The sequence below is a fragment of the Daphnia pulex genome, chromosome 2 (assembly GCF_021134715.1).
Source record: "Daphnia pulex isolate KAP4 chromosome 2, ASM2113471v1".
NCBI lineage: Eukaryota > Metazoa > Arthropoda > Branchiopoda > Diplostraca > Daphniidae > Daphnia > Daphnia pulex.
The window spans coordinates 12,251,177-12,276,606 of NC_060018.1; the positions used below are offsets into that span (position 1 = coordinate 12,251,177).

At 42.5% G+C, this 25,430-nt stretch overlaps 1 protein-coding gene and 1 long non-coding RNA gene across 3 annotated transcripts; one reads left to right on the top strand and one right to left on the bottom strand.

The window, feature by feature from the left end:
* Positions 1-364: 364 nt before the first annotated feature.
* LOC124207583 (tRNA dimethylallyltransferase-like) lies at positions 365-23,014 on the bottom strand. The gene is made up of 7 exons (XM_046605127.1): positions 22,822-23,014; positions 19,176-19,313; positions 18,167-18,540; positions 11,284-11,428; positions 7,316-7,437; positions 1,303-1,513; positions 365-1,217 (listed from the first exon to the last, which is right to left on the bottom strand). Exons 1-7 carry the CDS (start codon positions 22,978-22,980, stop codon positions 735-737), a joined length of 1,632 nt encoding a protein of 543 aa, XP_046461083.1. The 5' UTR covers positions 22,981-23,014; the 3' UTR covers positions 365-734.
* On the top strand, positions 21,852-23,636 carry LOC124207647. 2 transcript variants are annotated; one of them, XR_006880076.1, is made up of 2 exons: positions 21,852-22,710; positions 23,371-23,636. It is a non-coding gene; the product is annotated as an uncharacterized LOC124207647 (long non-coding RNA). The 2 variants fall into 2 exon arrangements; XR_006880075.1 differs by having other exon boundaries at positions 21,852-22,488.
* Positions 23,637-25,430: the final 1,794 nt, after the last annotated feature.

Genomic DNA, 25,430 nt, shown 5'->3' on the forward strand with positions numbered 1-25,430 from the left:
ACGATCACGAAGCGTAAGCAGAAAATGGGAAGGAAAAGAAATAAAATAATACGGAGGAGAGTTTTTTGGCGTTGGTGTGTGTGTAAATGCAAACGAAATATCCGCCCTGTAAAATCAAAATAAAATAAGCGGAAAAGAGTCCCGACACAAAACAGCCATTTCCTCCTCCCACACGGAATAAATGCTGGTGAACACAAAAAGAGCTATTGGTCAATTTTTTTCCTCTCCAAACAACTGTTATTACATGATATAACTGCCGTGCAGGCCGGCCGACTCCATTGAGGCGTAGAAAACCAGCCAGCGTTTATTTCAACGGTGAAAAGAAAGCAAAATAAAAAACCCATAGAAATCGCTTCCATCTCTCTTCATTGTCTAGTACTAAACTTTTGTGTATTGCCGTTTAGCCCCCAAACATTTCCCAGCTCAGCCAAAGAATTTACAAAACACACACACAGACAAATTGACTATCATTCAGTTTCAGCTTTTTCCTTCTACAAATTTTGGTTTTATTGTGCGAAACATTGGCCGGCAAACGGGAGAAATATCACACAACACGCCGGGCTGCCCTGGAGAAGAGAAAAAAGAATGAAAGGGAAGCGGATCATTAAACGACGCCGGATCATTTAAGGACTTTTCCGGAAAGAGAAGAAAAGATCTAGAGGGAAAGAGACGGGAATTTTTTGTGTTGTTTTTCAAAGTCTGCCGGGCAGGCTGGGCGCGCTAACGTTGGTTGTTTAAGAGGTCTGCTGATCTATTTGTAGTGATGGTAGTTGTGGCTGCTGCTGCTGTTCCTCCTGGGCAGCCTGAGCGGATGTCAAAGCCGCCTCCTGCGATCCGCCCGCGTTTGTTTCGTCTTCGTCAGCTCGGTCCGTCTTGGCGCTCCTTGGTTGGCGTCGTCTAGGTTTGGACTGCTGGTCGAGGCCGTCTCCGTTGGTCGCCGCCCGTTTGACCAGTTTGCGGTGTCGGTTACTGCCGAGGTGTTCTTGCCACTGGCGCTGGCCGACCGTCACCTTTTCGCAGAGCGGGCAGTGAAAGGACGTTTGCTCTTCCCGCGTCGTCGTCTCGGCGACGGCCAGCGGCTTGGGCCGGCACTCGCTCCCGTCTCCCGTTTGCTCCTCGTCGGAGCCAAAAGAGTCGACAATCCGGAAAGCCACGTCGCGGACCTTCTCGTTCCACTCGGTCACATCCGTGGCATCCAGTCCGTACACCGGAGGCACCTGAGAATGAGAAAACAATTTGGTTAAATTATATCAGAAAATCGGCCGATTTGATTTCATTTGATTGATGGTATTCAAAAATCACCTGGCGATCGGGTTGCTCAAGGAAACGCTTGACGATCCATTTCGTCTGTTTACGGGCGTAGCGTCTGGTGCGGCTTTTCAGGGCCTCCACGCCCTGGTCGAGGAGACGCCGTCCCGTTTGAGTCGTCTGCTCGCTAGATGGCAGCACCAGGAATTCGTGAAACTCCTTCAGTCCGATCGACTGGAAAATGCCGATGGTGTAATCCGCTTCCCTATTTTTTTTATTTTCAATTCACGACAGAGCAGCGGCGCAGGACGGGAAAAATATTTTCGTGAAAAAAAAAAAACAAAAAAAGAAAAAGAATTAATAAATAAAGGAAATTACTCTTCTTTTTTTTCTTTCCTTCATCGTGATGACGTGGAATACGCCCAAACTATTCCATCCTCATACCCAAAATAAAAAACAAAAAAAAAAATTCCATCGCCTTTTTTTTTGTTCTCTCGTTTCCTTCCATGCAAGAAGTCAGTCAGCCGATTGATTTACGACGAAAATAATTATTTTTTACTGCCCTTCATTTTTTGGGATTGAACGTCGACATTTTTTGTTATCTAGCGAGAAAATCACGCGCAGAAAAAAAAAAAGAATTTTGAATGGAGATGCGAAAAGATAAGAGCGAAATTCCCGCGGGAAAATTATGTACAGTGATAAAAAAAAAGAAAATGGGCGGGACGAATGAGAGTAGAATGAAGAAAATGAGAACACAAGCCAAGAAGAAGAAGAAGAAAGAAATTAATAAATTGATTCGAGTTGACGTGAGCGAGAGCGCGCGTGTGTATGTGTTACACACACTCTACGGTGGTAGTAGTAGTCGTAGTAGTCGTAGTAATAGTAGTTTTTTTTTACTACGTGGCGGGAGTAGGGAGAGAGAGCCACGTGATTGGTGGCGATTCGCAAAGTCCAATAGAAAGACGAAGGCCAGACGGAATCGAAATGGGTGGGAGACCGTAGGGTATACGGCGTCTGTTAAATCGTTCGAGAGATGCGGTTATTTGATTTTCTTTTTCTACGGAGGGCCGAAAGAGAAAACGGATTCGATAAGAAAATAATCACACGGTGAAAAAAAGGGGCAAATTTCTTTTTTTTTGCGCCGGGATTATCAAAAAACTTTTTTTTATTTTTTATTTTTTCAAGTAGGTCGTCTACGGTAATAAAAAAACAAACGGGAAATGGGCCAGTAGACTTGTGCACAGACATACCGTCACACAAGTCGACGTCGGGAGAAAATACACCGTTTTTCTATTTCAATTCTCTTCGTTCTTCTTCTACGGGCCATTATTATTCGACCTCCTCCACCACTGAAATGGGATTACTCGTGAGGAATTTCCCTCTCGGCCGGGGACTGGCGAACGAACGACGTCGGGACCGAAAAATTCCCGACCGTCTGGCAGACGAAAAAAAAACCGTTTTGCTTGAGAGAAAAGCCACACACATACAGACATATCTAATTCTGGAACGGCGAGAGAGAAACGGGGGGATAAAGGGCGACGACGGCGACATCAGGAAAAGAAAAAAGTGCGCAATAATTCACCCCCAAACGTTCCATATTTTCTGTTTTCTCTTTCCCGTCGAGCGGGAGCCAGGCCCAGATGGGCCATAAAAAATAACAAAAGATTAAAAGTCGAGTCACCTGTCCTAGCTATATTAATATTTGAGACGAGAGAGACGTACATACATACATACAAGAGCTTCATAAGTTTCTGTTAAGAGTATTGATTCAAAAGTCCCGGGCTGTAAGACACAGACACGCCAGACATGGACATGAACAAAAAAGAAGAAGAAGAAGAAGCGGAAACTCTGGTCGGTTCCGTGTGTAATCGATCCAGCTCGACTACTACTACTACTACTACGCATTTCGGGGTCCTTGTAGGGGGGGCTAGGAGGGTGGGATGGGGGGGATCTATAACCCCCCCCCCCCCCCCCTATACAGACGAGTCACACGACTACACCAAGACGGCAGCCAGACACGAACGCGCAGAGTGAGGAACGCCGGAGAGCTCAAGGGTATCGATTGGGCGTGTGTGAGAGAAGTTGCGTCGCATTTTCGCGTGCAGAAAAAGTGTCCCCGAAATGATTCCTGGACAACTTCCAATGGCAGGAATTCACGCACAGCCACACACACACATTGGTGTGGCTTCGCGTGATGCATCCCGCATCTTGATCCAATAAAACGTCCCAGAGCTCCTTTTTTTTTTGCTAAAATAAAAACCCCCCAAAAATAATCGCCCATTTTTTCCTATCGAGTGAAGTAACCAGGGGCGGGAGCTATGAATAACATCGAAATGAAAAGAGAACGAAAGAAAGAAAAAAACAAAAACGACAACAAAACTGGGAAGTGGCAAAAGAAATCGATGACGTAACGGCGTCCCAAAAAGCTCTTCTTTATCGATAACAAGTTACGCCATAACCCTGGAAAATGAAAATAATTTCCCAAAAAAAAGGAAATAAAAAAGGGGTGGCGTCGTATAGACGGTAGCGCCGCCAGTGGCGACGTCGCTAAACTGCGCTCAAGGACGTCTAACGGGAGCTTGTTCTACACCAGCCCCAGCGAACCAGCCAGCCAGCCAGACAGACAGACAGACACACTCTCACCATAGAAATTGGTTGTCCGTCCCTGGACTTTTCTTTTTTTTTTCCTTCCTAGCAACCAGAGGAAAGGAACTTTTTGCGCGTTAGAGCCTACGACGTTGGACGTCGGCCTTCGAATTATTACGTGAACAACAAAATAAAAGCTGGTCCCCACTCTCTGACTCTTGTCTCGACGCCAATTCCTCCAGCCGCTCTCGGCCGCCAGGAATGAAAAACATCTCAGAGTAGAGAGTCGAGATAGAGCACAAGAGTATCTGAGGAGGACCTTCGACTCTGGGCCCACTCAATGCCAAATAGAGGTTGTCCTTGGCACGGCCGGTGATGGAGTAATACAACAACAACAACAACAACCTATAGAAATGGCTCCCCCCTATCTAAAATGCTCCTGGCCGCCATGTAACACTCGAAAAAATGTTGCGCAACAGAGCCCAAAAAATACGGAAAACAAATTTCGGTCAACAAAAATTTAATTTGGTTGGGTCAGTCAAGGACTTTTGAGACAAACAACTTAACAGCGTCGCATCTAAATCTCTCTACCCCGGGATGTTGTTGTTGTTGTTGTTGATGGGAAAAATAAAATAGAAAAAAAATAGGTTGTTTTCTACGGGAAACCGAATTTCCCGCCCAGTTGGACTCCCTCCGATAGCGGCTATTTTCGTGACACGCTAGTGTGTCGACATTCGACCAAACAGACGACCGATTGCGACGACTGTACACTAGTAAAAAAAAAGAAGTAGATAGCAGTTTGTAGTACTCTCTTTATACGGTGACAACAGAGCAGCAGTAGCAGCAGCAGCAGCTGAACTAGAAAAGAAGTTTCGCATTTCTCTCGTGAGTCGGCCCCATTTCTCTCTGACGTTGCGCTTGGCCAACGCGCCAGAAAACGACACAAGACCCTGGCGAAAAAAGAAAAAGAGAAAAAAACTTTCGGCTCCATACCCCATCACGCCACCCGTACACGTTAGGGCTGCGGTGGGCGGTGCTGAGTCACGTGAAACGTCGGGAGTCACGGGGTACGGGCCCGATGTGTCTGGGAAATGGCGCGGTCGCCAAGGCGGGAAAATCAAAATCACCCATACACACACAGAGGCCCAGACTGCTATACAGTCATGCGTGAAAGTTTCTTGAACAGGCAAATGGCTCTCTATGTTTTCAGTTTAATTTGACGGAAGGGATACTACGGTGCCTACCGTACCCCCAGTATTTTGCGCCTTTTTCTCTTTTTCTTTCGTAGGTAAAGGAAGAGAAGAATATAAAGAAAAAGAGAAAAGGGCGTAAAATATCGGGGGTACGGTAGGCACCGTAGTATCCCTTCCGTCAAATTAAACTGAAAACATAGAGAGCCATTTGCCTGTTCAAGAAACTTTCACGCATGACTGTATATATACACACAACATGCGTCGACATCGTGCACACACCCGATCGATAAGACAATAGGCCAGAAAAAAAGAGCGAACGAATTTTCTCTCTTTCGTTCCGACCCTATTGCGCAATAGTCAAATGTACGAATCAAGGCCACATAGGGGATAGACAAGGACGTCGACTATTCGAATCTCCTCAAACATTTTTCAAGGTGAGAGAGACGGGGGAAATGTTTTTCGCCGAAAAACTTTTTCAAATTTTTCCAAGAAATTCTGGTTGAATTAAAAAATAAATGCGCGTAGGTAGACGATGAGGGAAGGAGGAAAAAACAGGTCACTCACACTGTCGTCCCACGAGAGAGGAGCCGAAAAAAGAAAAAAAAAACCACCGCCGAAAAAGTCACTCTTGGAATGGCTCCCATTTGGCAAAGAATTTGGCGCTTTTCTTCTCCTTCTTCACATCGTCGTCGTCGGTACTTGTTTCGCCTTTTTTCATATTTCTTTTTTGTTTTTTACTACGTTGGTACAGACAACCTTCACGTCAGATATCAGGAAGGAAAAAATAAAAAAAGGGAAGGGACCGTCAGCAGCAGAGTTCATCGCTCCTCCGATTCCGCGAAATGCCTAGCGTGTGTGTAGGTTCAGGTAAGAAAATGAAATAAAAAATAAATATGTACCTTTTTCTTTCTTTTTTATATTGAGAGATGGATATTTTTGCATACACTATCGTGGCGTCCGTTTTGACTCTCGATTACAACGCGCGCCCATATTTTTGGGGGTCTTTTCTATTTGATTTGCCTCCCGAAAAAAGAAAAAATGTGTTGCGCAACGGCACGCAGCGCCACCGCCGCTGAGCGCGCCGTAGAATTTGATTTCTTTTCGCCATACAATTCATTCCATTCCGCCAAAAGAGGAAGACAAAACAAACTTCTTTTTGGTTTCGGTGGGCGACTGAAAGACGGAAAAGAAAAGAGATACCGCGGCGGCCGTTCCGGCTGGACGATGGAGAGACTTTTGGACCCAAATGAGCAAAGAAAAAGGGGCGACTGTAGAAATTCACTCAAACGTGGCAAAAACATATTGACCGAAACGGAATAGACGCCGCACTAGACAAGAAAGAGAAGAATGAATATCATAAATCATTTGAAAAAATTGGCGGCAAAAAATCCCACTGATCAAAATCTCGCTCTGATTGGCCGAGCTGTCACGTGATGGTAGTAAGTTGGAGTCAAGAAGAAACTTGTGTAGTAGTATAAGTAGCATAGTGTGCGTCGTAGTAGTAGTAGTTTTACTTCCATCTCTATTGACTCCCAAACTTTGTGTCGCGATAATGAAGGCCCCTCTACTATCGCCAGAGTTTCCTTACTCCTTCCCGCTCGTTTATCAACGAGCTAAAAGTTCTCCTTCCGGCGCCCTCCGCCCGAGTATATAGCGAACAGCCAATCTTCTATTTTCTTTTAAAACGTGATCAAACTTATTTACAGACTAAATCCTATCCGAACCTATCTCTTATCCTGGCTGCAAACAAATGAGATGAGGAGAGGGCACCACTAGTCCATCAATCCGACGACGGCGGGAGAAGGAAGAAAAAAAAGGGAACGTGAATTTGAATTGCAAATATTTTCCCTCCTATTCTTTTTTTGGCTTACTAGAAAAAAGGGCCTCGGGGCCGGCAGCTGCTCTCACAAACAATGCGAAAGAATCCCGACGACATGTTTGGAAAATCACGAAAGAGGGTCCGCATTAAGTTTAGCGAAGAAACAAACTGTTGTAACTTTTGCATTTTGAAAATGTACAGTAGTTCGGGGCTAACCCCCGCTCGTCGTCTCAAAATAAACTCGGACGCAATTTAATAGTATTACGGAGGCAGACGACAGTTAAAAAAACAGAAAGAAAAACAAGTTTTTGTTTCGTAGAATGCCATACGCCAGCCAATCCGGTGTGGCATTGGCAATGCCATAACGACACACTAATTTTGATTTCGTTATTTTTAGCCAAAATGGCGCGAGTGAGAAAAGTAGTCGAAGAAGAAGAAGAAGACGAGGAAGAATGTGTCGAGACGGTACTTGATTTTTTCATCCTGTAGGCGCCGTTCGTTGTAAAGGTGGTGGAAATGGGCCAATTCGGCTACAAGGCCGCGAGACATCATGTCATCCACACGGGCATCGAGTCGACGGTCCAGCACCTCCTGATTTTTCGTCCAAAGGAATTTTTTGAGGTGAAAAATAAAAAAAAAAAAGGAAAAAATGAAGTTATTTCCTTGTTGGAGATACTTACGAAACAAACAGAAAAATATGAAAGAAATAAAAAATAAAAAAAAGAAAAAAAGAATTAGCGCAGACTGACTCCGCTCTTGTTTTCTTGTTTGTAGTCTGATCGATCGGTTCGCTCTCGGCTCGAGGGCCCGACCTGCAAACGGTGGGATGAACATCATTTTTATCTCTCTCTCCTGTACGCAGTTGCTCGTTTTTAATTTAATCATTTTTGTCTTTTCATTAATTTGGTTTTTTCGTTATAAATTCGATGATGGCAATCAAGACGTGAATGTGTTGGTTTTTCAAATAGTCTGGGGAATTTTCCCTTTTTTGAATTTAATTAAAATTCAATTTCCAAATGAAAGGTGAAAGGAGCAACAAAAAAAATGTTTTGAATGATCGTTCAAATTGTTTGAAATGTTTTGGCGCGACAGAATTCTCGGACTTCTAAAAAAAAAAAGTTGAAGATAACAAACATATTTCTCTTGATTAATATAATTTTTTCTTTTTCAAAATTTTAAACATTTTTTAAAGAGAAAAAAAAAATCTAAAAAAATTCGTTCGCTTCCAGAGTAGGTGACGAATAAGAAAAGAGGCGACTTTCAAATGTTCTTTTGGGCTAATGTCACCCAAATCAGAGGTCGTCCAATCGAAAAAAAAAATCCCAGCCCGACCACACGTACACAAAATCCGGAGGGAAAAAAAAAGAGTTTTGCGCAGAAGAAACAAAATATAAAAAAATAATAATAAAAACACAACAAACAACAAAAAAGAAATGATCGAAGCAGATTTGGGCGGATTTTCTGGCGCGCTAACGATCCGACCGACCGACTTTGGCGGTCAATCAGTTGATGGATGAAGAGCCCAGGAGCATAGAGCTCTCATTTCTCCTCTAAGGAGGAGGTCTCTCTCCTACATACAATGTCCTAGAGAAACTGGCGTCATTGTCATTTATTATTGGATATTATCTCTTTCCACTCGATGCTCGCACACGCTCGCCGCTGTTTCGTTATGATAAAAACCATCCAGGGCGCCCTACTCCTTTCTCTCCGACTCGATGACCTTAACTTCTCTAATGAGGCTTGACCAACTCATTAACAAGTTGGGACTGTGGGACTAGCCTTATTGAGTCTCTCTATCCTTGTGCGCACGCAAAGTATAAACTGGACTTTGGCGGATTAGTCCGATTGACTTTTTCTTCCCCCCTTCGTTCGGTCGGTTAACTCTCGTATCAGACTCATCCTGACCGTAAAAAAAGGGTTGTAGGCGAAACAAACCAAACAAAAAGATCAAGAAATCGAGTCGGTTGAAGTCGTAAAAAAAAACAAATAAAATTAAATAATTCAGAAGCGGCTTCTTGAAAAGAAGAAGAAGAAGAATAACGTTGAATTAATTTATTTCCAACCCCGTCACACCCTCGTCTTCACGTGTAGTAGCAACCGGAGCAACCCCCTTAACCTTGTCGGCCGACCGAGCTGACGACGACGACCTACTGCTGTTGTGTTATTGTAACGATGGGCAGGAATTCAATATCGAACCAAGGGTATCCGTTTTCCCCTCCTTTTTGTTGTTAGTCTCTTTCCCTCCACAGCCCTTGTTCGGCGTGTTAAGCAGACGGGAACAACACGCAAACAACAACCAAAAAAAACAAAAAACAACCCAAAGTCTTTTTTTTTAATTATTATTTTAAATTAGCCCGAAGAAAACGAGAGAAGCCCTTTCGCCGACTTTTAAAAAAAAAGGATAAAAATTTGGAGACAAAAATGAAGAAATAATATCGATTGAAGAAATTCAAAAGTGGGAGGAGTCGCGCGCCAAATGTGTGAATTTGGTGCGTGTCAAATTTGGATGTGTTTTTTATTAATTTTTTTGGCTCTCTTCCGCAGGAAGAAAAATAAAGAAACGATATCCGATTTCAACTGTTTCTTTCAAAGAAAAAAGGAAAAATGAAATCGTCTGGTGCCTCCCCCCCGCTAGCACCACACGAATCCCTTCAAGTGTGTGTCTCTTTTGAAGAATCTCCCAGAGTTTGTTTAAAAAAATAAAAATATAAATATAACTGAAAAAGTCACCAAAGAAAAACAAGGGCATCCATCAACAGCCAGATGTGAAGGCTTACGTGTCCCAGTAGCTCCTTAACGGCCTCCTCCTCCTATCCTCTACGATGCCATAAAGGTAGAGTAGCCCAGTGACTTTTGGAACGAAAAAGAAAAATCAAAATTTCTTTCCTTCTTCTTTTTTCTTGGAGCTCTGAACAAACAGACACAGACACACACAGAGCGTCTGTCGTGTAAGAGCACACAATGTCTTGGCCGCGTCGTCGAAGACACGTCTTGATTAGCCCGTGGTGTTGAGTGAGAAAAAGGCCAGCAGCTAGGACGTCGCCGTGAATTATGCAAAGCTAAAAACACCGAGGCACCACCCTGTTGTTTTGGCCTCCTTCCTCCCTCTGTCCTACCCCCGTCCAGTGTCTGGGTGGTTGAACTTGGATCCCCCGCAACTCCGTTCCAAGAACAAGAAGAAGAAGAAGGAAGACAAAAACTTATTTTTAATTCCACTGGCCTATCTATACACCCCGACGACCGAAAAACAAAATGGTGAGAGCCTCACAATTTCCTTGCTTTCTCGTTCGCCTATTTGGCACGACACACCCAATTCTTATTTCCGTATTTCTTCTTCCGATGTGAGCGGCCGCAGAGAGAGAGGAGACGACACCCGGTGAGACCCTCCAAGGACGCAGACCGTCTCACACGGACTTGGCCGCCGTCTCTTTTTCGTGAAAAATAAAATTGTTTTTCTTTTTCCTTTTTTTGTTTTCCTTATTTTTACCATTTATTTATTTATTTGATAGTTATTTTTTAAATCTTTTTCTCATCCCCGCAGTTTTGTTTTTCCTTTTGGCTCCCGATCTCCTAAAACACGGCGGGAACGACTACATTTTCAAATTTTTATTTATTTTTTTAAATCGCCTAAATTCTCTACTTATAAATCGATAAAATCCAATTGATAATTTCGACACTTTCCAGAAGAAATCCAAAATCTTTTGGCGTCTTTATTTTTACTCTGAATAACAAACGAGAGCGCGGCGGCTGGCCAAGGTGACACGCCCATCTAAGGACATGCAAATGAGAGACTCTGTCGCGAGTTTGTCGCTGAACTTGCGTGTATCGATTACCATTCGCATTTGTATTTCGCATTCGCCTTTTTTATTTTCGTGTTTTTGCTTCCCCATTTTTCTTGTTTTCTTTTCTCTTCTTGCCTTGTCCCTTCGCCATGTTCATAATTTAAAAATAGAATCCCGCCGAAAAAAAGGAGAGAGAGAAAAAGAGACGCACAGTCGGCACCCAGCAGCCGACGACGTTTTGTTAAGTAGCAAACCGTGTCCACAATGTGCGTCCGCATAGAGCGAGAAAAATACTTTTCCACTGTCCTCAAAACCAGACCCAAAACTGAAAACGACATGAGAAAAATCTCTACGGAATCTCATTACGAAATCCTATAAATAGATGAGAGGGAAACTTCTGTATACTCGAGCGACTTATAAGAGTAAAAAAAAAAACTTCATTATCAATTGAAAATCGAGTTCAGTATTCACCGGGAGAGAGCTCTCTAATCCGCCCCAGTTTTTTCTCTTTTCTTCTCCTAATCTCGTCGTATTTGTTTTTATAAATTTCAAATCAATTTTGCAACCAAGGAAAATGGCGGGTAAATGATTCAAAAGTTGGGCCAGGCACCGACTAGACTTAAACTTAGACTACTTCAAACTTTTTTTGATTTACCTGTTGACATTGGACCCAGAAGATGAGCGTTCGGTCGGCGTCGTAGCGGAGGGGACCTCCCAGCGTCGAGCCTCCCTCAGAGTCCCGTTGCGACCGGAGCAGCTCACTATGGGGTCGGCCGTGCTGTTGCCACGCTTGCAGAGACCTGCCCGCCCGTTCGTTCAACCGAACCAGCACATACAATTCAAAAGAAAAGAAAAGAAAAAGAAACGAAATGATTAGTTCACCTTTTGATTCTCAATCACCAATTTGTCAAAAGGGAAAATAAATCAAAAGGGCGAGAGGGGAGATTTCCCCCCGCCCATTTTCACGCTCCGATTGACACGGATCGCAATTGGATTGGACGAGCGATCAAAGAAATTCAAATGGGGAAATTCGTTTTCAATAGAGACGGTAGATAAAATATAAAAATACAATTTGCAGAGAGCGCCCCTTTTGTTACTTTCATCATCTAAATGCTAATGAAGCGATGGGAGCGTTGTCCAGGTGACGTAGTACAACAACAACAACCAAATTAGAATGCCGCAAAATGATTAACAACTCCCGACCAGCCAGAAAGAAACACGCGTCTAGTTTGAAGTTGCCTTTCATCCGCCTGGGAAGGAAGGAACAACCAAACTGTACAAGGAGAGAGTATACACAATGAAGTAGTCAGCCAAAAGGATCACACGGTGTAATGAGATTACAGACACCTGGGCACCAGGCACCTGGACCGGAGCGGAGCGGACCCAGAGGCACCCCCCTATACTTTATTTTCTAGAAAATTCCAACGGCCGGCTTAAACGGGAGAGTCTTTCTATATTCTATACCCTTTTGACGATTTAAGGCGATTGAACAGCCCTTACAAATAGATTTATAGAAAGGTGAGGAAATGATGAAGGGGGGAGGAGGAGGAGCTAATCACCCGCCAAAAGACAAGAAGTTGATGCGATTAAAAGTACCGACTAGAAAATAAAAATAACAAAAAACTTTGAAATTTGAAAAATAAAAAGAGCGGAAATAAAATAGAAATGGCTGAACATCTATTTCTGACGGCGTGTCTAATCCAAATCTTTACAAGGTTCCCCATGATGAATTAGGAAAGCGTCTGCTGTGTGAAAGCAGCAAGCTAGGGGTGCCTTGTTGTTGTTGTTACTGTCGAATTACAAAAAATTTTTCAAAAGTATAAAATCGTGTGGAATGTTGTCAGGCTCTTTTATTATTTTTTTTTTATTTCATTTTATTTTTGGGGGTGGTGGTGGTGGTGGTGGTGTTTTTGTTGGAACTTAACCAAACAAAAAAATAGTGGGGAAAAACTATATTTAGTCGACAATAACACGACACTTCCTGTCTCTCCTCTGTCTGCCTTGTCTCCTCTTGTGTATATCCGGAAAGAAAAAGAAAAAAAAAAGCAGTCGAAATCAAAACGACAGTCACACCCGCAGAGAGGCGAGTGACATTTTCCCAATTTAACACACACAAAAAGGGAAACAAAAATCAAAAGAAACCTGATCATCTTCCAATTGAATTTAAATCCCAGTCGGGTTGGAAAAAATAAAATAAGACGGCCTGGGCTATGTGATTCAGACGAGACGGACTCTGGTTGAATCGACAGCACACACACACAAATTAGAATTTCATCCGATGGACACAGACACAGGTACACAACCGGCTGGTAGCGGCTGAAATAAATTTTTCCACTTTAAAAATCAAAAAAGGTAAAAAATCCCTATGTCGACAAACAACAAAAATGAAATAAAAAATGGGAAAAAAGAAAATCAGGTAATTTGTGTGCCGTCTGGCTCGTCCAGACAACAAACCGCTGGGGTCTACCTCGCGCCGTGTTTTCTTCTTCGTCAGACCTACTTTTTATTATCTCCTTTTTCGAATAATATTTTCGGCTCTCTTGAGCCCCACCCCAACCTCCCCCCTCCCTACAAGACATTGAATTTATAGAGAAAAAAAAAATGCAATCAAAATCTGAGATAAAAGTTCAGTTCAGTATTTTTTTTTTAAGGGGGGTGCACAATGTTAAGAATGCCATTTTTGAAATGTTTTACGCTGTCAATCAACGCATTTTTCCATCTTAAAAAAAGAGAGAGAAAAAATATGGGCGGGAAGAGAGAGAAACAGAAATTTCAAACATTTAATGGGCACCAAGAAAAAAGAAGAAAACATGAGCTGACAATGCGGTAGCATGGGCGACGAACATTTTCATTTTTCTGGTTGAAATTCACCCCCTATTTTTTTACGTGAGTTGAATCGTCAATCAAGACCAAACTCGAAAAATGACCCAAAAAGGAGCAAAAGTCACGAAGGAAAAGAGTTCCCAGAGTACAAGGTGGAAGGATCGGCAAGGTCGTCCGAGTCGACAGAGTACCAACAAATTCCCGATACAAAATCAATTAAACGTTTCGTCTAGAAGCGCAAAATCAAAAATCATTTCCCCCTATTTGAGTTTGGCCATTTCCAAATGAATTTCCAGCGTTTCCAATCGTTACCCAAAGATATAGGGGAGTTGAGGGACGGTTGCGAGCGTCTCGGCACGAGCACGTACGGGACGAGAGGGACGAATAAAAAAATAAAATACACACATTCCCCTTTTGGAAAAGAAAAAAAAAAGTTTTTGACAGCTAAGAATGTCGAGCATGGAGGGGCATATTTAAGAAACAAGAGGGGGGGATAGGACATTAGCATCTCTCTCTTCTTCTTCTTTTCTTTATTGGACGACTACTACTGCCTGTGTATACCCCCCGAAGAAACTTTTACGTTTGGGAAATGAAACGACGGCGGCGGCGGCAGATCCCAGACACACACACACACACACTCTTCGTTACACTTTATTTTTCAATGAGACGAGCGATTACATAAAAACTGGCGGCTATTTTCGTACTTGTTGGGGGGAAAACAAGTGGCAGCCGTTCAGAGGGGGTGGGAGGAAACAACTTGAAGCGATCAACAAAGAATCGCCCTTCTTCTTCTTCTTCTTCTAAAAATAAGAAGAAGAAGAGTCGATCCTTCTTTTTACTTGAGATTCGACCAAAATGGGAAAAAGAATTTCGACCCGAAAAAAAAAATACAAATTTTTTGGAGAGGACGGAAAAAGAAGCTCGTCACGCAACAATTTCAGATTTTTTTTTCTTCTTCACGGGGATAGATTCTTGTTGCTAGGCGCTCTCTCCTCCTTGGCTAGGACGGACGGACGGACGGGCAAAGTAAAAACCAAAATACGCCAGTAGTTAACAATAGGGTTATGCAAATTTAGCAAGACAACAACCAAAGAGAGAGACTAAATCTAAATCTAACGGAATGATTGACAATCGACTGATTTTGATTGGGAGGTTTTTTTATTCAGCGCTTTGGAACACACAACAGCTGGCAAACCCACCGGGGCCAATGTTTACCAGCTATATACCCGCTCTGTTCTTTATGGGGTTGTTGCGCAAACCTTTTTGTTTTCACCAGAAATTCACCTTTTTCCTTTTTAGCCGCAAATTTTCAACTTTTTTTTTTCCTCACGACCAAACGGGAATTTGTTTCGCAGATAAAAAACGAGCAAAATGGGCGATAGCATCGCCGAAATAGGGGTATACGCTGCAGTGCTAAAAGGAGGGAATTTCACGTGACTGGACAATCTGGGTGGGGGATCGCTCTTTTTATTTTTTCGAAAATAAAAATCCATTGTTTGCATATCATTTGCTTAGAAATGAGAGCTGATTGAAATTATTTTGTTTTTCTCGTTTTATCCGTGCGTCCGTTAGAAAACGAGAAATGTCCACACATGACAAATTGAGGCCAACAATCAATCCAACAAGGATTTTCTTTACCTTTAGACCGGTCAGGGTTGGATGTGCCCTCGACATTTTATTTATTTTTATTTTTTGTTTGTCTTTTTATTTTAGCGATTTGGACCCAAAAAACCCTTTAAAAAATAACAGACCTTGGTAACTTTTTATGCTTTGGCTAGAGAACCTCTGGTGTAGAAAAAACACAAAAAATTTCTATTCGAAAATAGAAGAGAAAGTGAGCGATGCCCGTCTACGGGGAGAAACAGAAAAAATCACGCCACCTTTTTTGTTATTTTATTTTTGGGAAAATAAAAAGAAGTAAACATCCCCTAATTATTACGTGGCTACCGGTCAGAGCAGTAGCCATCCCAACGAAAATAATAATAAAAAAAACGTTGAAGTAATTCGAAATAAATTGGACCGGGTCCGCACCAGAAAGGTCTACTACTACACATTTCTGACAGTGTTCCAGTTGGATCATCAATGCTCGTCGAACGACATCATTCCTCAGGCCATAGGCTGCTCCCAAAAAAGCATTTTTCTTCTTCTTCTTCTCAGAAAAACCAGGGGTGAAATTATATCTAAATATTTTTTATTTAAAAAGAAAAGAAAAAATGGAAAGAAAAAACACGTGGAATATCTTAACACGGAAACCTGGCCGGGTTCCACACTACCGAGAAAAGAAAGAACAAATAATCTTTTTCCCTTACGAAGGTCAGCATCGTTATCGAGTTAGAAACATCAAATCCACCCCAAAACAAAAAAGAAAGAAGAAGAGCGTCCGTCCGTCATCATCCTACCGAATTCTACCACTTCAACCCCTGGGTTTTTCGAGAGTAGAAAAAAATAAAATAAAATAAAAATTTTAAATAAAAATTCGAACCGATTTACAAGAAGAAAAAAATAAAGGAATCCAAGCCGGTTGTGGGTCTTAAAAACTGGAAGAAGAAGAAGAAGTGTGTGTGGCTTGCGCCAGGCCAGCAGCAGCTCCCCATTGTTTTTTTGTTTTTTCTTCTTCTTTATCCAACAGGAATGTCTTGGATGGAAGATAATCATATTTTTGTTTTTCTTCTTCTTTGGAGAACGTGCGCGCGCTCCGTGGCATCAACCCAATTGATTCGCTTCCCCTTCTTTCGAATAAAAAACAAAAATAATCCCCTGCACCAAAACTTGATGCGCTAACGTCATTTGCATTTCCTTTGACACCAGACGAAAAAATAAAATAAATATGGGCACGACTAAAAATTATATGAAAAAGGAAGAATCGAAAAATTACGTCAGATGGGAAGAAGAAGAAAAAGTATAGTGATGGGTATATACGTATATACGTGGGCGCACTAATGTTAAGTGCCTCAGAGTAGAGCGGGCGACGGCGGAAGCGGCGGAAGTGTGACCTATAGGCGCGGGGGTTTTCTCTTCCTACTTACATGTACACACATCCCCCCTCTGGTACTACCATCGCCACCACTATTCCGGATATATATTATCTTTTTCTTCTCTACCCCCCTTCCACTTTGCTTCTTCCTATTCCTTCCCCCCATTGTGTTGGCTGGTGGATATTAGCTTCACAAATACACACCATCGGTCGGTCGTATAGATTCTTCAGACTGTTTTTCTTGTATTATTTTCTTCTTCTTCTTCTTTGCCTTTTTTGGAACAAAAGGGAAAATAAGACAGCGGGGGGGATTTAAAGACGCCATCGGCGGCGGCTTGAGGGGCTTTGGTCGACTTATTTCTTCTAGGGTGAATTTGTTCCATGGGAACAAATCCCCTAAACAACAAAAAAAAGTTCTTCCGTTTTTTTTTAATTTTAAAAAGAAATGGAATATAGATTTCAAGTCGATTCCGGACCGGATGAACTTGGAAAATTTTCGTTTACCCCTCCCAAGACTAGAGGCGCAATCCGTTTACACGCATAGGATGTCCATCATTCCGGATAGATTCCCGTTTTTACTACACCAGTGTGCGGCGGGTAATTTGCAAGCGGGTCGCGTTCAAACATTCATTGAACAACCAACTCTGGAACCGACCACAAAGTTCAGCAAGTAGAAAAACAACAAGTTGGGAAATTGCCGTCTCGGCAGCAACTTTACCAAAAGTTTCCCGCCAGAACACACGACGACGTCCGTTTGAAATAGTCGAGGAAACTATCCAGACAGACAGACAGGACCCATGCACGTATACACCAAGTTTAGTTTGTCTGGGTATTTTATATTGCGCGACGAATGTCGTTTCAATATCGCAAAAATAAAATAAAATAAAAAAAGATTCCGGGCCGCCCAAGAGCCAAAGAAAAATGAGCGCGACTCACAAATGATTACGTGATTGAATACATAATAATATGTTTGATATCTCTTTCTCTCTCTCTACAACCCCAAAAAAGAGAAAAGAGGATTTCCGTGTTCGTTTGAATTTCGAATTAAGGAACGATCAAACACACACAAAGAATTAATTTTAAAGAAAATAAAATAAAACCGGTTTCAAATTTACCGCCTTTTTTGGGTTCGATCGTCTTATTTTTTTTTTATTAAAACGTTTGCCCTCCCCTTTCTTTCAGTGGAATTTATTAGACTTCTTGTTTTTTTCTTCGATCCATTTCAGTTGACAACATGTCAAGAAAAAAGGAAAAAAAGAAAAAAAGAAAAGCTCAATTCCAACGTCTTAATTAAGTTGACAGATATATACTGTTGCAGCATGGACAAAATTATTCTTTCGGTCCAGCTGTCCTTGCCCGGCAGGGACCGAGCCCCAGACAACCCCCCAAAACAAGAAGAACCCATCAACCTTAAAAATTTGGTTTTGTTTTTTTATTCCGATTATTTTCCTGTTTATTGTCTACGTGTCAATCTGTTTGCCTTCAAAAACTTTGGAACCGCCAAATTAAAAAAGGAATTTCGACCAACAGGTTCGATAGTCCCATTACCTCCCATCAAGCGCGTGCCCTTGTCATTTCGTGTTGATTTTGATAATGATTTCGTTAATTCTTTGCATTCGAAATACTCCCGGGAAATTCCCTCATCATTGCCGATCGAAATTTGAATAATAAGGGCGCGGTCACCAAATTCAAATTCAAATTTCAACCAAATAAAAAGACGGAAAGAATTTGGCCGGTTTACCTGAAGATTTTACGTCGGTTATTCGGGTGTATAGTGTCGGCCATAACGGGATCGACCTTCCTCAACAGCTGGTGAAGTCTGGCGCTGCTCAAATGCTCCAGCGCCTTGGCGTCCGATCCCACCTCGCCCAACGGTAATAATTTCAAAAGTAGCTCGTCATTATCGTTCCCGTCGTCGAGCGTCTGGGCCGTCTGAGTGGACGTGGACGGCCGTTGCCGTCGCAGCTGCTCGTCTCGTTCGTAAAGCAAAGTCGTCTGGTCCTGGCCGGACTTGTGGTCACCGTCCAGCAACACTTTCCATAGCAACGACTCGATATAGTAGTGAGTCCCGCCAACGATGACCGGCACCCGTCCGTTGAGCAGCAAGTCGTCAATCTGTCGGCCCAAATTATTTTTAATTGTAGTAAATTCGTATTAATAGAACATTTTTGGGATGGGTAGGGGGGAGGGGAACCGGTCCAACAATATCTCGTCCGCGGACTTTTTCCCAAGTCGTCGTTACGTGTCAATCGCTTCTTTTTCTAGGAATTGGAGAAGGTCCAGACAGAGACACAACGTCAGTTCGTTTTCTTTTAATTTTTAATTTGGAAATGAAAAAATCCCGGAGGACCTTGAACCGATGGGGATCGCCACTGCTCGACGGTTGACTGGACACCGCGAGATGCCCCGAAAACCCAAGAGGTCATCCCAAACAACCCAAAAGTTTTTCGACCAAAAGGAGCGCAACAAAAACTGCTGATTCAGCGCTCATAGTCAAATCAAAAAAATCCCAGTGGCAGACACCACACACAGAAACGACATTTCCATTCAAAATCAGACAACAAAAAAAGAAATAATCAAAACCACGGGGTCATCCGGTTGCACATTTGACAGCTGGGCGGCAACACCCGACAACCACACACACACATTGGCTATCGGATGGCGCGATCTGGACGGAAGCTCGTAGCAACCGGAACAGACCGACCGCCCAGCAGTTTCCAAACGAGAAATTAAATGAATGAAAAACTTACAACAGCCAACGATTTGCGTTGAAAGTCCACGACGGTCCAGCGGGTCAAGGGTGATGCGCAATCGATGAGATGATGGGGGACGAGCTGCCGCTCTTCCAACGTGACTTTATTCGTGATTATGTCCAGCCCTTGGTAGATCTGAATAAAAAAGAAAAAAAGATAAAAGATAAAAATGATGTAAAAGAAAAGACAATGTCTATCAAAAGACAATTTGGTTTCGTAAATGGACTCTTGTTTTTCTGCGTTGATTCACGGACATTGTGTGTGCGTCCCGTGAGTGCCGGCCCATTCAAACGTGTTATCTCTCTGTCCCACCACTTGATTAATCTTTTGCATTTCGAAATGAAAACAAACAAGAAATAAAAGAAAAAAAAAAGAAAAAAGGAACACAAGCCAACGGGATCAACCTTTGAATGGCAGTCACGTCCTTCGACGTTTCATGACAACAAGCGTCTTCGATTCATTCGCTGGCCGGCCACAGGCAACCAAACAGCCGGCTGCCGGCCTATTTTTTAGGGGGGAGATTATCATGTCGACAAGACAACAATTTTAATTTTGGTTTTTTTATTTTTTCGCGGTTGCCAAGAGTTACCGACAACTTTTGATCCCAACGGCCTCAAAGACGTACATGTATGCGAGTGGTGGCGGTCCTTGAATGAAATCGGGCGCTGACCGAGCTGGGCTGAGCTGGGCTGTGCTGCCGGGGCCCCCTGCCGTCGCCGCTAGACGACCGATTAGATAATTTTTTTCCCGTGTGTGTGAGGCTGCGGCCGACGAGAGAGTTAGGCCATTTTCTCATTCCCTCAAGGACTTTTTTATTAGACGATTATTCTAAAGGCGCACGACGAAAATGGGCAGTAGTCGCTGTGCCGGTTTCGTTTCTTTTTTGTGAAATCGAAACTCCCCCCACAACAAACAACAACAGGAACGTCAACCTTGGAGCTAGGCAACTTTATTGGCAGAACTGCGACTAGCGGCTGGTTTAGGCAACCTCATACGAACCACCTCACTCCCGCTCTCTCTGACATAAAAAAAAAAAAAAAAAACGTGAGGTCGTTGGGTACGAACGGCTGGAGGAAAGGAGAGACAGAAAAAGTCCCTGAAATTTATCTTTATCGACTTATTTTTTCGGTTTACCTGGGCGTCTGAGGGCATTGCGAAATGAAACGTCGACGTAAATGGGGAATGTGCTGTCGACATTGAAAATCATTTCCATAGATTGGCCATCGATTAATTAAATTGTCAACGAGTTTGTACCAATGGCGAGAAATAGTGACAGGTGGCGCCAATCGACCACACCCAGAAAAAACCCAAAAAATTTCAGGAATCGTTGAATTCTCGTTTGTTTTTGGTTTGTTTTAACTTTGACGTGCGAATGTCTGTCGGGGCTCTCAATTTTTTGGCCGACTGCCGCGGTTGTTGTACTTGTTCAAGGTACAACAGCCCCAGGGCAGGGATGGTCACCGACTCGCGGCGCAAATGGACGAAGAAACAAAAAGGATCTGCGGTCAAGAGCGAACACAAAAAAAAATGTCGAGACGACTCACGAATTTCGCCTATAATAAAATATAAAAATTGTTCACGGCGGTCGGGAAATTCCGCACGAAAGGCAGAAAATAAAATTTAAGAAAAAAAAGGCGCCCAGTCACGAATTCGACCACCACCAACGCTCCCGACACGTCATCCGATCTGATTTGTTCTTTAATCAACCACAGCTCGTCTCTTTCTCTCTCCTTTTTTAATAAAGTTTCAGATTCAACCCCCAGCAAATTATGAATACATATCAATTGATTAATGTCAAACACAACATTCCAAACACACAATAAAACAAAAAACAAAAGAAATACGCATTTTTTTTTGTCTTGTTGCTTTTGGCGTAAGATCGCTCGGCTCATGTGGGTCGTGCAAGAGGGGCGTGATTTCCGCGTGATCGTCCTTGACCGCCAGACAAGCCTCCCACACTTACCTCCCCATTTCTCACGCCATCGCTGAAAGAGCGGGAGAGAGATAGGGGAGGTGGGGGATGTATCATAAACGGCGCAGTTTTAGATTCGTAGCTGGCAGACAGCAGCAACCGAAAAATATGTAACGCTGTACTATCGGCTATCGCAAAAGTAACTTTGGAAAAATTATCTTTTCCACTTTATTTGATCAGAGAGAATCTGTCCCGTCATCGAGCAAATAACAATCAATTGAGGACACAAACACACACACGGATAATCAAACGTCACGTGGCCGACTCACGTGCGGACCGATCGAAAAATTCTTTGACCATTTCTGTTTTCGCTTGGCAGAAATAAAAGGAGCCCAGTCATTCCAACACCCTACAAGTTGTACAGTATTTTTTTGTGTCGACCTTGTTATGTGTGTGTCTGTCTCTTGTCCCTCGTAAATGCATCTAAAAATAAGTTACGTCGTTGTTTTTTCATTTTTTGGCGGGAGCGTTCGGAATGTTCAAATTGGTAAAACAAGAAAAATGTGTACAAGGGGCCAGGGGGGAGGTCGATCGTGGATCCAATTAAGTCTGCCCTGCTCTCGCCTTGTTGTTGTTGCACACACACGAAGACTCTATCCAATTTCGATCGTTTACTCGAAGCTCTCTTCGCTGGGTTGTGCAACAACATTTCGTCGCCCACCTTCTTCGGTCTTTTTTTGGCTGATGAAACTCATAAAAAGAGCGAGTCGATAAATTTAAGAAGAGACTCCGCCAAAAACAAGAAGGAAGGACCACGCCCTGCTCTAGTCGAGTCATTGAACTTTGTGCATGGCGCGCACCTGAAAATAGAACGAGCGCACACGCGCTCTATATAAAGAAATGCGTGAAAAATAAAAAGAGGCGAACGAACGAACGAACGAACGAAGAGGGTGTGTTAAAGAGAGGGGGGAAAAGAAGCTTACGGACACAACAACCGAGACCAGACGGTTAAAATGGTAGAAGGAAGGAAGGTGAATGTTTTTCCTCCTTGAGGCTGTGTCTGGGGAGAGCTTCAAGCGGGAATGTACGACCATAATCTTCCTTTTTCTTTTTCGAACTGAGGCCGAACCCACCACGTAAGAGAAAGAAAAAAAACGTGATTTAGGAGCCTGGTGACGTAAACGGGCACAGGCAAACAAGTTTTTTTTGTTTCCAGGCCTTGGAATCTCAACTGGCAGCAGTGACTTGGATTCCGGGCAAAATAGAAAAAAAAAGGATTCTAGAGCCTCTGATGGTGTGGCCTTGTCTGCATTCTGGCATGGAACTTATCTGACCCTTAGTCGAAAAAGTGAAATCACCGGTCCCAGACCTAGCCAAGATTATTTCTTTTAGAAAGAGGTTAATCGCTGAATCTAGTTTATGGCTTGTTCGCATTCTGCAGTGGTGGGCTTGAACCGCTTCCAATGGCTGCTGCACTGACCCTACAACTCAACACAGGCCTGGCTGTTTTCGAGAAAAGAGAAAATTGTTATTCAAAGTAGTGCATCAAACTTTAAAGCAGCCAGACTTGTTGTAGACCTGGGGATCTTTAACAATGCGGCACCTTGGCACAATGCTGACGTAAGTGGGAGGCCGTGGCACGGAATACAAAACGTTTATGACTTATTCACGACCACCAGAGAGAAAGATGTGAGAACACAAGACTAAAAGGAGGGGGGAAAATAGAAATACCTGCATAGAATCGGCACTAATGATTTCACCTCCATATTTCACTGCCAATTCTAGAGCGAGTTTCGATTTCCCAGTGCCGGTTGCCCCACACACGACAATCACCGGCAAACGAGAATTCAAAAGTCTCGTGGTGGTTCTTGACAACCCCACGGCCGCCATCTTTAAAACACCAAAACACTACACACACTTGGGAGACAATCGACGAACGCATAGCGCAACCCCGAGGCCCTGGCCCCTTTACCATTTTTTCCCGTTTCTTTTATGAGCTCATCAGCCATTCAACCTGGCAAAATCACCCCCAAAGAAATTCTTTTTAACAGTTTCGACAAAAAAAAAACCACACATTAACGACAATCCGTTTTTCGTAACCATGAACTTCGTTACGGTCCACCTGAATAACTTGGTCCCCCTTTTTCTCTAGATTTAAATCAATCAATTTTTAAAAACATGTACATGTTATAAAGGGGGAAAAAATTGTAATTTTTTTTATTTTTCTTCATACCTCAATTGTTCATTTTTTCTTTTCTTTGGGCGATCAAATCCCTGCAGGTAAATAACGTGACCAGCGGAGGCGTATATAGCGGGGGTCATCGATCAGCTGCTGCAAAAGAATCTTCTTCTTCTTCTTATTTCCATCATCAACATGCAATTCTCTTTTTTCTATACACATTCTGGCTGCCAGGGGAAAAACTGAATTTTTTGAGGATGACCTTTACGACCTGTTTCATAACCGGTTCATCCAGTCTGGCCATCATGCATATATGTAATCACCAGAAGAAATCACATTAGCTTTGCCACAGGAGCCAAAATATAATCTTTTAAAAAAAGAAAAAAAAAAACATTCTTCTCAATTATGAAATACATCATTCCCGATGGTGAATATTCCATAAAAGGTCGATTTGAATTTTAAACGTTTAGACTTTTTGTTTGAGTGATGGCGATAGGAAAACCGGTCAACTTTTAAAATTATCAGATGATTAATCCTAATATGTAGATAGCACACGAAATTCTATGAACAACAATCAGTTGCTTGTGCAAGTCGAGCGTGAGCTGTTTACACCACCCCACCAAACGGCCAAGGACCCTAAAAACCCTTAATGATTATTTCCTTTGGAGAAAATAAGGTGGAAGAGGGGTGCGTACACGTGTTACTCCACTTTCTCACGGCACACACAGACGGTCAAGAGGAAATTGTTTTTTCTTCTCCTAACATGGGTGCACTAAATATACTACTGGGGTATATAGGAAGAGGAATTGCGGTGCTAGGAGCTTCTTTTTCTGTTGGCGGAAATAGACCGACCGACTGGGGGTAGTAGCAGCCGAGGTTATTTTTGTTGGATTTTATCTAGAGACTCTCTTGTTCCAGCCGACAACTTGACATTGATTATACAAGGTATGTACAGGCTGAAGAGTATTTTCATATAGCAAAGGAAAATGGCTGGATAATTTGATTGAAGCCAATTTGACATTTGCCTTATTGGAAATATCATTTCAACTTTTGGGAATGAGACTGACAGTTTCCACTTCTTCTTTGGCGGTGGGTTGGGGAAATTTGAATAACTGTCCGAATAATGAATTTCAAATTTCACAGCCGACTGTTACACGCCTTATCGGTCTTCTCCACTCGGTCAAAATACAAAATGTTTCAAACTGATAAACAAGTGGACAATGTGTAGGTTTTCACACACAAGATAATGGCGTATCCGTAAAAATAAAATAGTTAATCGATCAAGATCCGTGTTTATAAGCTAATGAAAGAAAAGAAAAATATAAAAGAAAGTGAATATTTCCATTCGCGTCACGATAAAAGTGTGCGTCAATCAAGGACCAGCTATAGCTCTAATTCCGAACGACGTTTTCCCCCCTGTCGACAGGTGCGAATATGGCGCCAGTCTGGGTCTGTTCTAAATGTCTGTCAGTGTTTAATCCAGCACACGCGGTGGACAAATAATATATGAATACGAAAGTAGGCTAGATAAACTGAATTCAGTGTGTAACAAACTAATTGACGGCGTTGTGGAGATGGAGCATTCCCCCCTTATAATATAGATTCAGCTGCTTAATGTACGTGTGTCTGTCTGATGATGAATTAATCGGACGGGGGAAAATGTTCCAAAAATGATTCCATTATTATTAATGGTCTTTGGCTTCTTCCCGTCTGCTTTGTTAATAAAAAAGAAAAAAAAAAGAAGTTTGATTGTTATTAAATATGATACTTCCCACAGTTCAAAAACGTCTGGTTTGCTGTTGCTCTTGTTTTGTTTGCTTGTGTTATAGTAAAGTGGTGTGGTGTGATTGGCCTTCTTCCGAGTGTTGAATTATGATCCAACAGCTCGGGTTGCACACGCAGGCATTCTTCTATTGTTGTCTCGAACAACACACTGAGCCAAGCCTTTTATTATTATTTTCTTCTTTCAATTCTTCATTCGTTTTTTTTTTATTATTATTAAGAGCTACTACGACTATACACACACGTATCAATGACAGTCCCTCCTTCCGAATAACAATGGGTGGTGGGAAAAACACCCGACACTTTTCATTTTTATAATTTTTTAAACCGGCGAATTTTGAATGATTTTGATTGTGTCGACTTCCTTTTCTTAACAATT

Coding starts and splice junctions, on each gene's coding strand:
- LOC124207583 (XM_046605127.1), bottom strand. CDS start 22,980: ATGGCGGCCGTGGGGTTGTCAAGAACCACCACGAGACTTTTGAATTCT. Junction 19,314..22,821: donor TTAGTGCCGATTCTATGCAG/GTATTTCTATTT, acceptor TTTTTTATTCAG/ATCTACCAAGGGCTGGACAT. Junction 7,438..11,283: donor TCTGGGTCCAATGTCAACAG/GTAAATCAAAAA, acceptor ACGAAAAATCAG/GAGGTGCTGGACCGTCGACT.